At 38.9% G+C, this 15672-nt stretch overlaps 1 protein-coding gene across 1 annotated transcript in view; it reads left to right on the top strand.

Moving 5' to 3' along the window:
* Nucleotides 1–202: 202 nt before the first annotated feature.
* LOC122805995 (vomeronasal type-2 receptor 26-like) overlaps nucleotides 203–15672 on the top strand; it is a 136977-nt gene continuing 121507 nt past the window's right edge. Inside the window, exon 1 of the mRNA XM_044076236.1 lies at nucleotides 203–379. Within this exon, the coding sequence (XP_043932171.1) occupies nucleotides 203–379 (177 nt within the window). The remainder of the gene's footprint in view (nucleotides 380–15672) is intronic.

Here is a 15672-nt window from a genome sequence, read left to right as displayed (position 1 = left end):
TATGTAGTAGAAAGTGCAACAATATACTTTTACACTCCGCACACAATATAACTACAATAATTGTAGTGTAAGGGACATATAACACTATGCAGCATTAATAAGGTAAGTTAAGGTGCAATGGTTTACATTGTTTCTTCTCTCTTCAATATAGCTGCTGCAATATGTCAAGAATGTCAAATTTAAAAATACCGGAGGTGAATATATGTATTTTGATGCAAATGGTGACCCACCTGCAAGGTATGACATCTTTAACTTTGCCTTGTTCCCAGATGGAAGTAGCAATTACTTTCAAGTGGGTGGCTTTGAAAACAAGGCTCTTGGAAGGCCAGAACTTACCATCAATGTGGGAGACATTTTATGGAATGAAAAATTTAACCAGGTACTTCCAACTCTGTTTTACCTTTTATTATATAAACTGTTATAAATTCAGTATTTTTTCTTCTGTGTTCCTTTCCTTCTCTTCTCCTGTCTCTGCAGTGTGTTTATCTATTTAGCCATGTATCTAAGAGAGATACTATAGGCCTTTATATAAAAAAAAAAAGAAAACAATATTTTGTGTGCATGTGTGTGTGTGTGTGTGTGTGTGTGTGTGTGTGTGTGTGTGTGTGTGTGTGTGTGTGTGTGTGTGTGTGTGTTTGTGCGTGCGTGCGTGCATGCGTACATGTGCTTGTGTGTGTGTGTGTGTGTGTGTGTGTGTGTGTGTGTGTGTGTGTGTGTATATATATATATATATATATATATATATATATATATATATATATATATATATATATATATACATATATATATATAAGGTATATACATATAAACGTATGGGTCTACTTCACATGATTGAAATCTCAAAATACTGAATTTCATTTGACTGAGACCACAATACCTTATTTTCAAAATACTGAAAACTCATTTGACTGAGTCTCATTATATTGAAAGCTTACAATGCTGAATTTCAAAATACAGAATTTTAAGCCATAGACATGCACACTTACAACACCAATGACTAACTCTTTCCAAAACTTAAAAACTACTTGCTTACCATCTTAACAGAACCTGGATGATATAAAACCAAACTAAGTGGAAGGCTATGCCCTCCACACCCTCAACTATATACGTATGCTAACTCCAGGATTTCACTACAGTGGGGAAAAGGGCATATAACTTTTACTTATCTTACAATACTGTACCAACTGCACTACTGCCAGGAGCGCACGAAACGTCCACCATATTACTTTAGATATGTCCCATAAAAATGTAAATAGACATGCCCACATTTAGAAACATTACAACACTACTTTCTACATTACTATCCGTATTCTAACAGTTGGCACTTTAAGTTACAGTAATGTGTTTTTATCACAAGCAAGTCACTAGTGAAGGGAAACACACATCATTTCTATGGCTTAAAATTCATTATTTTAAAATTCAGCATTATAGGCTTTCAGCATAACGAGACTAAGTCAAATGAGTTTTCAGTATTTTGAAATTTAGGTCTTGTGATCTCAGTTAAATGAAATTCAGTATTTCAGTATTTTGAGATTTCAGTCAAGTGAAGTAGAACCATATATATATATATATATATATATATATATATATATATATATATATACATATATATATATGTGGTGTTTACGTAAGGGTACTAGGTAGGGATTTTACTGCGTGTGAGTGTGTGCAGTGGTAGTTTTTGTGTGTTTGTATGTTTAGTGTGACCTCTGACTTAGTGTATATAAATAGGGGGTGTGGGAGTGCAGGGTGTCTTGCCCCCCTGCTTATAGGTAGGGCAGGTGCGTTTGTATGTTATGTTGTGTTTGTGTGTGTTGTTTTGTTTGTTGTAGTGTAGTTTGGTAGGTGTATGTGTGTATCATGCAGTGCCGCACCAGTTATATGCTATTACCGTAAGAAATGGAAAACTATTACATCGCAGATAGAGCTATTGCAGTCACTTATAATGTGTATCTTCCCAATGGCTTTGACACCTCATCCACGTCTGGTTGGCACAGATTGTTAAGGCTGTGATCTACAATTTCTGTGGTGCAGGGTTTGATTCAAACAGTCATCATTTGCCTATTGCATGAGTTTAAGAAGAGCACTTAATCTCCCATTCTTCCCTTGTAATGTCCAGTGGACTCACCTTGTTACCAAAAGGGTATTATTATTATTATTATCCTGCACATACCAACCTATGAACCTATATACAGCTGTAGCTCCTCTCGGTGTGTTGACAATGTCATTTGCCATCCTGTAAAATGCCTTTATTCCAGAGCAGGTAGTAGAATCCAATAGGTCAAACCATATTGTATTAAAGTGCAGCAGATAACCAACTTTGTCCACTTTCCACTAGATGCACTAAAAGCATTTACCCTTGGTCTGGTCCCAATGTCCCTTATAGACAGATGGTTTTAATAATAAGAGTATTATCCTAACATCCCCCTATATAAATCCTTAGTTACATCCCTACTAACTTGCCCCCCCCTCCCGTGTAGATGACCATAATAATCAGGACCCAAATGACTTGAGGTACATGGCTAAACTTGTAAGGGTCCTAGTGGTCATTAGTCTAGTAACAACCTATGAACCTGTGTGTTTATGCTGCTACCATGTAATGCATGGCTTTCATGACTCATCTTGCTGCCTGTCGGTAAGCCAAGGATCTCAGGATGATATGAAAATGTAGCTCTGCTAACCCCAGTGAGTAAGCTGCTATAAAATGCCAGCACCAGTACATGTAACTTTATTAGAATCCCTACACTAATCTATATGGCATTTAGATATGCATACTAACATTATACACTGGCTAATATTGTTGGATAACTGAATGTATCACACGTCATCCTGACATTACAAAACTGTGTAAAGCACTATGTAGCATTGTGTAGTTGTACAGTGCATTGTGTGCAGCAGTGGCAAGCTGCTTATTTGTCTGCCTAACAAAAGCAATTTAGTTTCCACTGGTTCAGTATTACTGACACCTAATACATATGCATAGGTAGGTGTCCCATATACATGCCATGTTCCAAACAATTTGCTATTGCACTGTATCAGAGTGTACTGCATGCCATTCTGTCTTGGCATTTTCATGATTAGTGTTAGAGGTGAATGAAAACGATGCCACACATTCAGTTCCATAACAATTTATCCAGTACAAAAGACTTACTTAAGTTTACTTGCAAGAGCATTTGCCCCTACATGTGTAAGAATAACCTGAATGGGTACAAAACTGCAATGACAATATTTCTATTAATGTGCAATGCTACATCCAATTGTAGCTGCTGTGCCATGAGCAATCATGTCAGAGATCTGGATTTTCCTAACACATTGTATATTCATTATGAAGACTAAGCAGGAGTAGGAAACTCACTAATTCTGTTGGTGTAGCACATTCCTTTCTGGCACATTTTTTTCAATGCTGATGTGCTTGCCCAGCATTCATCATGTTGTTTATGGTACCTTGTGAGCACTGTGTGAATATGGAAGTAATCCTGGCATTCAATGCTACAAAGTGAACACATTTCATATTTGATAAGGGAATACAAATCCGTAAAGTGCCACAGGACACAGGCATGTATGGTGTGCACAGTATATAGGGAATAAAACCAGAGGTTAACAGCTAGATGGATCAAAATATTTCAGCGGAACTATCACTTCCTACATTAGTGGGTGTCTGTATAAGGACTGTAATGTGAGCAGGTGGACAGAATTAGTGAAGGATATATAACAACTCTGAGAAAAGTAATACAAAACTTCCCTACACTCAGGTGTCTGATTACATTTCAACTCAATGTCTTGTCTTCCACAAATAACATGATCTCTGTGCCATCCACAGTACTATCACTGCTATTGGATGCCAACAGTTCACATTTTAACAGACGGATAAGGGTAAATAGAATGCTGCAATATATATATTTACAAATCTTACAAAGTCTTTGACCCGGTTAACCACCACCTAATCCAAAAAGCCCTTTAAATTTATGAAATTGCCAACAAGCAAAACTATATGGTAAAAACAAACACTTTTACCACCCTTCACTTCAGATATGGTGTCTCCCCAGGGCTCAATTCTTTCCACATCTACTCCCCCCTATATAAACAAATGTATGATACACAAATCCACATTTTCCAATAACACACTGTGTAGATGACATTTCTATCTGTAGATCAAGTTCCTCTCTATACACAAATAAACCACACCTTCAGAAAGAACTAACCATAGCCATGGAGCTTAGCTCCAAAAACTAGCACTTAAGCCATCCAAAACTAAAGACAGTTGACACAAAGTCTATCGAAAGTTGTATGCACCCCACACTGGACCATTTTCAGTCACAACAAAAAACATTAAAAACCATTACTACTTTCAAATATCTCAGTGAGTGGTTACACCGAACCTTAATGTAAAAACACATTTCTAGCACTAGAACTAAAACTTCTATTTTTCCAAAAGTTGATTGTTATATTTCCATACAACAGAAAAGTGAAAGGCAATGGAATCCTTATGGCTTAGCTAAAGTATAACCTTTTTATTATTGTAGCAGGCACAGAAAAGAACCACACATCACTATAAATAACCTATAAAAAAATCTGCCAATTTATTTCTCTAGCCCCTGACCTCATAGCTTGGTTTTCAAAAAAGCCAACTGACTTCCACTCTGGCAGAAAATTAACCAAAATTCATTTTTCTGCCTAGATGGCAGAGTCATCCTCTTTGAGAAAGAACATCCGCCTCAAATAAAAATCTAGAAATTCTTATTCACTCTGAATACCCTATACCAACAATAATGTAAAACCAATAGCTTCTCCATACAAAGACTCAAAGACTTGGAGTTGTTAGCTCCAGCTATTAAAGATGCTGCCAGTTATCCCAACTTTATAAAAAATCCCCAAAACACTTATCAAAAACTGTAGAATACCATTACATCACAAACAGTGTAGTAACGTAAACAGTTTAAGCAAATAAAAGCAGTATCCTTCCAAAATCAATATCAATCACCTGCTTCCACATGAACTAATCTTAAATCTACCATCCAACCACTATTATTTCTCCAAACAATTCATTGCTGCTGTGTTCCTCCATCTTTTACTCATTCCCATTTTTGAAGTGTACCCAATCATCTCAATGTATTCATATTCATTGATTCACCGGCTCTTCTGTACATCACTGGCGTACTTATCTGCTATGGGAAGCAGACGTAATTACCTATTTTCCTCTTAAAACTGCAAAGAGATGGTATTTTTCATTTAAAGACTGCAGTACACCATTACATTGCAAGCCAGCATCTATACACAGGCTGCATGCTTATTCAGTTTCAAAATGCCTCTTCAATTGAATGAGAGCTGTATTCTCTGTTTATGACACTTTGTATTATGTTCACTTCATTGTCCTAACAACTAGAGTATATAGAAATGCATGAATGATGTACTCTTGTTTATGTCACTTTATGTTATCTTTCACCTTTTGCACACTTTTGATAGATTTCTGCTATGTATTATCGATTATCAGCTTCACTATTGTGCATATCACATCTAGCCTGGGCCTGAAACAGGTTCTAGTAGATCAATGTTTTACCTTAGCAACAAAACTAACTAAATAATATACAGATGTAACTAGCCATGTTGAATATGATAAATGCAACTGAATCATTTTTTTTTGCAAACCTGTTTAGTCAAAATCAACAGACCAAACAGGCAATCCACATTATTTTTATATGGCAGCAAATCTCCCTGCACTCCCCATGATGATGGTGTATGCCTTTCACTCCCTAATTAATGTAACTCACTCTGAGGTCTCAAAACCTCAAGAAAATTCTTAAAAGGGCACATGTCACATCATGGCAGTCACAGTCTTTGACTTTGCAGTTATCATTTTACACATATCTAACACTGTTACTGGATTTACACATCAAATAGCAGTAGCAGCGAGTACCTCTACTGTGATTTTCTCATTTAATAACAGTAGCATCAAGTACAGTTACTGGTTTCACACATGAAATAGTAGTAGGAGTGAGTACTGTTACTGTGATGTACACATAAAATAGCAGTTTCAGTGACTACCTTTACTGTGATTTATACATCAAATATCAGTAGCAATAAATGCTACTACTGAGAGCTATGAAGGCCCATTTTCAAATATGTGTGGCCCTTAGAGCTGCTCTGTCTGGGCATACAATGTTTACAAATGCTGTGGCCCATCGATTATGATTTTTCTCACCCACCACAACTCTCCAAAAATACCAACACCCTTGCAGTATGCCACTGTAAGGGTATCCAGTCCACTACTGGGGGGAGCCACCACGGACCCTGGGAACTACCACCCCATTAGCCTGACGAGCCTGGTCTGCAAGGCCATGGAACATATCATCATGGAACATATAAACAAAGATATTGGTAATCTCCAAACTCTGGATCCCACCCAATTCGGGTTTGTAAAAGGCAGATAATGTCTCCTAAACCTGACAGACTTCTTTGAAGCAGTCATCAAAGCCGTAGACAAGGGTAAGGTGGTTCACACAGCCTATCTAGATCTTGCCAAGGCTTTTGACACCATCCCCCACTCTGGAATTATAGATAAACTCACTAAACTAGGTATAAATCCCTATGTCACAAGATGGGTTGCCAACTGGCTCACTGACAGAACCCACACTGTGAAAGTAGCAGACTCCAACTCCGACTTCAGACCAGTGACAAGTGGAGTACCACAGGGTTCAGTCCTGGGTCCTCTCCTGTTTGGCATCTACTTCTCTGAAGTACAGGCTAACACAGAAGGTCTTTGGCTAGTGAAGTTTGCAGATGACTGCAAACTAGGAGCCATAATCAAAACTCCTAACGATGTGGACATCCTACAAAAGGGCCTCACTGAGACAGATGCCTGGTGTCAAAGCCATGGCCTCAAGCTCAATGCCAAAAAGTGCATTGTCATCTCCTTTGGTAGAAACTCTGTACCCATGAACTACAACATAGGCAGTAGTATACTTAACACTGAAAGTGTGATAAGAGACCTTGGGACACAGGTGGACAGTAGTGTCTCCTTTGATAATCACATCTCCACAGTAGTCAGGAAATCCTTCTACGTGGCACACCTCATCACAAAAGGTTTCTCATCCAGAAAAAAAAAAGAGGTCATTGTTCCCCTCTACTCATTACTCATTAGACCCATTATAGAGTACAATGCCCCTTTTGGTATGTACCTCACAAGACATCTACAACAACTGGAAAGGCTGCAGAAATACCTCACAAAGAAGATTACCGGCCTCAAACAGATGCCCTACACAGACCGTCTCAAAAAACTCCAGCTTTACTCCGTCTCATATCGCCTACTCAGAGGTGATCTCTGCCTAACATACAAAGCTATGTCAAACCCAGAGCTGTTGGACATGCTCCACTTAAAGAAATCCCAATCCCTCCGAGCTACATGCTCTAGGGACCTAAACCTTGTCACCACATTAAACAGAACATGCCAGAGGGATAGATTCCTGTCCCAGAGACTTCCCATACTCTGGAATAAACTAACTATCTATATCAAGCAAAGCTCCTCATTAGCACTCTTCAAGAAAAATCTTGACGATTGGATGGGAAATAGGAAATTCACCCCGGGGATCACCTCTGTGGCTCTGCTCGACAGTGGCACAGGAAAATAATTTTCTTGGGAGGCAAAAGTCAGGGTACCTTTTTGGCTGGGCTTATATAGGCCCCAGGGCTGATAGCCTAGTACCTATCTATGAACCTATGAACTACTGTATTTTATCAGTAAAATAAGGGAACATTATTCTACCTTTAAGCTGAAATTGCAAGTTATACAGCTTTCAGTTAACCAAACCACCCAGCTACCTGCTAAATAGCAATGGTTCTAGAGGTGCTATCTCCCAAAGTCAGGCCTATCATATTTAGGCACTGCCACGTAGCCAGCACAAGACATACAGTACCTTAACCAAATGAAGTCAACACTTTTTTTTGTAAGCCTTCTCCCCTCCCCATTTTTGTTTTGTGATAAATACAACAGATCATCATCTCTGCTGTATAGACAATGGCTTCCACTGATTTCTGGTTCTTTCACCAGCAATTACCAACTGTCTTTAGAAATGGAAGTTTCTAGGAATAATGAACATGACTGAGCAGAGGCAGGAAAAAAAGACACGGAATGTTGCAGTTTTCTTCTAACAGATTATACTAAATTCCTACTATATGAATAATTAAAAAATGGTATCCAGTTCATTTGATAAGAGTATGGCCTAAAGTTTTACAGATAGGGAGGTACTTTAGCATTCAGAGTAACAGTTCTCTACTCAGAACAGAAAATCATCAAAACAAATTGCAAAGTTAATTTTACTGGATGTGCCTTCACTTTCTCCCATCATCCTTCATTTTCAGGGGTTGTTGGGATATATGCATTAAGTTATCATTTGAGTGACTTTATCCACCATATCATTTTACTTCTGAAAACTAATTCCATGTCACAATAATGCCCAAAGGTCTACAGACTAACTCCATGTCAAAGCAACCCCCTAAGTTCTATAGACTAACTCCATGTCACAACAATGCCCTAAGTTCTACAGACTAACTCCATATCTCAGCAACTTACTTAAGTTCTAAAGACTAACTACATGTAACAGCAACCCCCTAAGTTCCACAGACTAAGTCCATGTCACAGCAACCCCTATGTTCTACAGACTAACTCCATGTAACAGCAACCCCCTAAGTTCTACAAAGTCCATGTCACAGTAACACCTTATGTTCTACAGACTAACTCCATGTCACAGCAATGCCCTATATTCTACAGACTAACCCCATGTTACAGCAATGCCCTAAGTTATACAGACTAACTCCCTGTCACAATAACATTCTAAGTTCTACAGACTAAGTCCATGTCACAGCAACCCCCTAAGTTCTACAGACTAAGTCCATGTCACATCAATGACCTAAGTTTTACAGACTGAGTCCATGCCACAGCAGCCACCTAAGTTCTACAGACTAACTCTGTGGCCAATCTACCATGGACATGAGGTAAGCAAAAACACTGTAAAAGGGTATCAGAACTTAATGGAGCAGTAGCCTTCTCATTGTCCTATAAAAACACTGGAAAACACTGTAAGACATTAGTAAAGTCAACCAGTTTTAAGTGTGCAAGTTGGTGCTCATCAGATTACAGTTTAACATGTACGCAGGGAAAACCTCCCAAATCTCATTTGCAATGTTACCATTTCATTGGGGGTTTTCCATTGCCTCTTCTAACATCCCTTTGCCAGGTCATTAGTTCAGCCATGGAACAGTAAATGGGTGTTACCCTTTCATCCTGTGAACAGTTTACTTACTGATAGTGGATTTTTCCCTGCGGTTTTCTCCTGGCCACAGTACAGGCAACACAGGTTTGAGGACCTTAACAGATACCCTGCAACTCTAACTGTAGGTCCGGAAGCCACCATTTTAAGCTTAAAATAATACCACTGAAATAAGTGTCCCAGTAAATAACTACTACATAAGCCAATCTTTTAATTAATGCTAGACCAAAAGCACAACAAGAATTTACAGTGTTTTTTTTTTGCTAGTCGCCATGAAAAGCAGACGCCAGCAGCTCCTATCCTTTCTCTTTGGTTACCCACTATCCTCATACTGTTTCTGTGTATATTCTCCTGTTATGCAATTTACCCTTTCCTGAATTCATTTCTAGCCTCACTCATAACTGCCTTTCCTAGTGCACCTGCCCTATTTTACTGTCTTCAGACTCTTACATATTAATTTTTTTGCCCTGCTTTTACCTGCTAGTAATACCTCTCTCTCCACCTCCAAAGCCCCTCTTTATTGTAGCTTATTTTAACCATACAGCACTGGGTTTGCTTCAAGTAAATCTACTTGTGTAGCTTGAGGCCAGTCTCCTTTTGTAAGCTTACTTCTGCTCATATTTTATTTCTTTTTATTTTATTTCTGGTGACTATACCTTTAGAAACTTTATATCCTTGTCTCTCAAGCTAGTTTTTCACTATCTTTTTCTGATTGTTTCTATGACTTCATCTTGGCCAGGGTGCTAGCCCTGCTCCATTCGCCCTCGGTACGCAAGGGCTCACTTCGCTTCCCTACCCTACCTCATTCCCACCCACCCCCATTATAATTACCTTTATACCTAACTATTCCTCCCCTTCCTGTCCCACTATCCACTACAATTCCACTTCCTGCCTATTGCCACAACCACCTTACTAATCTGTCAATCTTGTCAACATCACTTCCTCTATACCACTTTCTCTACGTATTCTATCTGACCATATTTTATTCCCACGTATTATTTTCTAATATCTTCTGCACTACTCCTTATTCTCTCTATCTCCACCTCTTACCACTCCAATATCTCTGACCCACTCCTATGTTTACCAACTTCTCACTCATACAACATATATCCAGCTACTTCATCTTTTACTATCTCCCCTTATCTCTTTACTACCTCTTCCTCAAGTCTATATAAACTATCCATAATACAGGTTTTTAAACCTTCCCACAAAGCTAAGTCAAAACTATACAAACTCCATCTAGCATCTGCTACACACTCTCTCCTCACTAAAAACCTACTTTGTTCTGGAGATAGCCATCCTAACCCTGGCCCCTCTTCTCTCCCCAAAACTACCTCTACACTGCCCTCTTCTTACCCCTTTAACAGTCACCAATCTCAGTCACAACAATCATCTCCATCCAAATACTTAACTATTTACTCATTGAATATTCAGAGTCTAGCAAATAAAGTCACTGAACTGCACTCATTGATAGCTCTCAATACCCCTCACATCCTCTCCCTATCTGAAACCTGGCTCAAGCCACAAATCTCAAATAGTGAAATACTCCTACCAGGTTATAATATCTTCCGATCTGATAGACCTGTAAAAAGGGTGGTGGCATGGCCATCCTCTACTCAAACAACTTTAACATCTCACCATACCCTTCCTGGATTTCTGACTTCCTCCCAGCTGAAATCATCATCCTTAACTGCCATCTGAATCCCCACACAAAACTTGCAATTGCCTCTAACTACCTTCCTCCTGGTAACAATCTGCCCATTCTTGAAAACATCCTATCCTGGTTCTCCCACAACATACCATAACATATGAGACACTTATCCTTGGTGATGTCAACATTGATTGGTCCAAACTCACAACTGACTCCCCCCAACTCAGTATCCACTTACACGGCTTCCACCAACTTATAACATCTCCCACTCGCTTCCATAAAAATTCCATTTCCATCTCCATCATAGACTGGATCCTTACCAATTTTCCCCACCAATACCACAATCCCACCACCTCACCTGACTCCCTTAGTGATCATCTCCCTACCACCATTGTTAAATAAATTGTTAAATCAGACTGTAAAAATCATTAGGTTTTTCAAAATGACAGACAGTAATGCAGGATGCTCAGATATCAAACAGTTATGCATACATATTCTAATGATCATTAGGAGGCAAAAAACCATACACAAACATGTACAGAATTTTGACTAACTTTATTTAGGCATTACCTTCCATTTTATAATGTTTACAATCAGCTTTTGCCCACCTCACTGACGTGGTCAGTGACAGGGCCTTTACATCACTGCTATTCATAAGAAAATGCTGAAGTTTTACTTTTTAAAAAGTTTTTCCCATGAGAATATTACAGCCTTGCAAAGCACCTGGTCAGTCACAATGTCTTTATGAAAATGTAGCCTATTCAAGGCTCTTAGATTAGTTCGAAAACAATGGATGAATGTCTTTTTAATACATTTCTTTGTCTCTCTGTTTGCCAGCTGGTTCTTTATCTTCAGTAGTGTTCACAAGGCCACCCTCCTTGGAGGAAGCAGGAAAAAGATACACATGCAGACAGATTCATTATTTTCTAACTTTGCAAATAATATTTACTGAAAGACATGTGCCAGCCGAGCTGGCTACTGTCAGGGTCAAGTTTTTATTCACACTGCAGCTAAGCTTCAAGCAATAATATGCAAGTTCATTTCTACTATCATTCTAGTAAAACAGAATTAAATGCATTACATATTATACTATTTTCCAACCTTTGCTCTTCATATAGATTTGAGCACATTTATTTATGTCTAAAGCACACATTTCCCTAACAGTTTATAGATGTTTGAATACATAATTTTCTAACAATATATATATTTGAATACATATTTTTCTAGCAGTTTATATGTCTGGATATATATTCTTCTAGCAGTTTATATGTCTGGATATATATTCTTCTAGCAGTTTATATGTCTGGATACATATTTTTCTGACATTCTCCCTCCTGTTAATGCATTTCATTCTATTAGAAACATAAACAATATCATTTCATTTCTTAGCTTTTCCCCTTTGAGGACTTTCAGCTAAGTAAGTCATTTGTTTTATATTTCAGATAGGCTTTCACTTGGTATCAACAGATTCAGTTCCAAGTCCTGGTACATTGTCTCTGTTACTGATATGTCAACAAAATCTCTAACTAACCTTTTCATACAGGGTATCCCGCAGCAGACACATGCTCCAATTATGAGCAGTACCACACAAATAGCAATTAAAATATTCATTAGGATTGAGCCCCATCCCCCAAACAGATTCTGGAAAAAGTTCGTCAGTGGGTTTGGGCCTGGTTCCGCCATTGCTGATACTTGCTGTATTACCTCTAGGTGGTCATTGATTTCATGTCTGTTGTCTGGAATGTACACACAGCATTCTTCTTTGATAAGCGCGCACGTACCACCTCTCGCCGCTAGGGTGAAGTCAAGAGCCATCCGGTTTTGTCGTACAACAGTTCTCATCGCATTCAGTTCATCAGTTACAAGTTCGAGAGTGGAAAAAGTTGCATTGCTCATCACTTCGAGGAGTTTTGACAATTTCCTCAGTTCCCAAATCGATTTGACTGCTCCATAGGCTGGAAATATTCCAGCCCAGGATATGACACTGTCACTCAAGTCCATATGGGTCAATTTTTCTTTATCCTTCACATTCGACTGGTCTTTCCAGCTTGCTTCAATCTTACCCACTGGATTAGCAGGTTTTTTGACCGTGTTCCCAGTTTGTTGGACTACATCTCTTACATTGCGTATCTTACCCAGAGGTAATTCTGCCGTATGTCTTATGGCTGGAACCAGATAACCCAAAAAACAACTGCCGGACCAATTCTCAGGTAACCATTTATAGGCTTTTTTCCCACAAACAAAATAACAATTTTCAACTTTAGTACTGATGCGGGTTAACTCTGGATGAAACATTTTCCTGTCTATAGCAGATAACTGTTTATACATTTCAGGATTTTTCTGCACATCTCTTAATGTTGTTTTCATCAAGCTTAAATATGAATCGTAATTCGTGCTACAACTAGTACTCTGGTCTTTAGCTTTTATATAACATTTATAAGATACAGTTATGTTACAATTACTCCAACCAACTTGGAGTGTATCATTTTTAATAAAACAAACAATTCCTTTTTGAGTAACAGGTAGGTATAATGCCACTTTGTCCTGTGATCTCACAGTACCTGTGTCAAACAACAGGTTCTCCCAAGTCTCATTTATCCCCAGAGGGACAGCAGACATCAAAAGTCCTCCATATGCTGTAGGTATTGCAGTACAAACCCAGCAGTTTGAAACGTTCATTGTCTCTACGTACACTCGTTTCATGGCTAGGTATGTGTTAAAGTTTGGATGCCAATCTATGGCAAGTTCATCACGTTTCATCAGTTTCACCTCTGTAGTTATATGCAAGAAAAACCACAACAACAAAAAGGTTACCACAAACATGGTTAACAGGTGTATGATCAGTAGGCCAGTGAACCAATGTCTTTGGGGTTGTTTTGTATTTCTATACACTCTGCCCCTGGCCATCCTGCTTCTGTGGTATATCAGTTACAAAATGTCTATCTAACTTAAACTCCTTGAGCGGTTTACAGTGCGTCAAATGAACCCAAGATGATCTCTCAGCAATTTTCACTGCAGTAGGCGTTGCCAACAGTACCTGGTACGGACCTTCCCACTTTGGACTCGCCCAATTCTTCTTTTTGATAACCTTCAGCCAAATCCAGGACCCCGGGGTCAGCACGGCTTCCGGCTTTGTTTCTTCTTTGTCTGAAAAAGAGTTCAACTGCAAAACAGTCTTATTTGTTAACAATTTCTTCATATAACTAGCTAATGAGCTATCAGCCTCCAGCTCTGCCGGCATGAGGGCTTTCCATTGTGGCACATAATATGCTCTTCCAAAAACTACCTCAAAGGGGGTCAAACCCCTTACATTTGGAACAGTTCTCATGCTCAGCAGTGCTAAAGGTAGACAGCAAATCCAAGTCTTCTGAGTCTCATTCATCAATTTTCTTAACTTATTTTTCAAAATCCCATTGTACCTCTCCACCAGTCCTGCTGACTGGGGGTGATAAGCACAATGGTTCTTCAAAGAAATCCCAAAGAATCTCCCAAGCTGGTGTATTGTCTGATTAACGAAATGTGTTCCATTATCACTATAAATTCTCTCCGGTATGCCAAATCTAGGAATGATTTCTTTTACTAAGGCTTTTGCCACTGTTGCTGCATCCGGATTCCTAGTCGGAAAAGCTTCTACCCATTTTGAAAACATATCTATGATCACTAAACAGTACTTTTTTCCTTCACATTTATTCAATTCTATGAAATCCATACAAATAGTATGGAACGGATATGGTGGTGTAGGGAAACTCCCTCGCTTCGGTTTAAATGCTCCCTGCGCATGATGTTTACTACAAATATGACATGCTGCACAAAATTTTTGTGTATAATTCGTGAATCCGTATGTTTGGAATGTTCTGTTAACTAACTGTACCATCCCCCCTGTTGAGACATGGCTCTGCCCATGGCTCAACAAAGCCGCATATCTAAATAAATTAGATGGTAATATTGGCTTCTCCTCCTTGGAGATGTACAGTCCTTCTTTGAGAATTGCTCCTCGTTTTACCCACTTCTGCTTTTCTGCTTTTGTAGTTAATGTCTGCATTGTCTTCAGCATTTCTAAATCTAAAGTCTCAGAAGGTTGTAGTTCTTCATTTAAACACAAAGTCTCTGAGTCTGAGGCAGCTTGCTTTGCAGCTGCATCAGCCCGAGCATTTCCTCTCGAAATCTTATCCTGTTGTTTAGTATGGGCTGCACATTTACAAATAGCTATTTTGGTAGGTAACTGAATGGAATCTAACAGGTTCAAAATCAATTGTGCATGGTTAATCGGTTTGCCAGTAGATGTTATCATTCCCCTGTTCTTCCACTGTTGTGCAAAAACATGCACCGTAGAGAAAGCATACTGACTATCAGTATATATGTTTACACATCTATCTTTCGCTAAGGTGCAGGCACGTGTCAAAGCTATCAATTCTGCTGCTTGAGCAGATAGGTTATGCTGCAGGGGTTGTGCTTCTACAATTTCAACATCTGTTACCACTGCATAACCCACTAGGTTCTTTCCTGTAGGACCCTTTTTACATGATCCGTCTACATAAAATGTCACCTCTGCATCAGCTAAGGGCACATCAGTGAGATCTTGTCTGGGTAGGGTTATCTGTTCCATTTCCTGTAGGCAACTGTGTGGTGTGCCATCCACAGGAATCGGAAGCAATGTTGATGGATTTAATGTTGTGCATCGTTCAATTATCATATGAGGTTGACTCAACAGTATGGTCATACAAGAAAGATGTCTAGCAGGAGATAAAAATGCTATTT

The sequence above is a fragment of the Protopterus annectens genome, chromosome 7.part0 (genome assembly GCF_019279795.1).
Source record: "Protopterus annectens isolate FY-2018-M chromosome 7.part0, PAN1.0, whole genome shotgun sequence".
Classification (NCBI taxonomy): domain Eukaryota; kingdom Metazoa; phylum Chordata; order Ceratodontiformes; family Protopteridae; genus Protopterus; species Protopterus annectens.
Note: the sequence above shows the minus strand (reverse complement) of the source record. Positions and strands in the feature narration are given on the sequence as shown.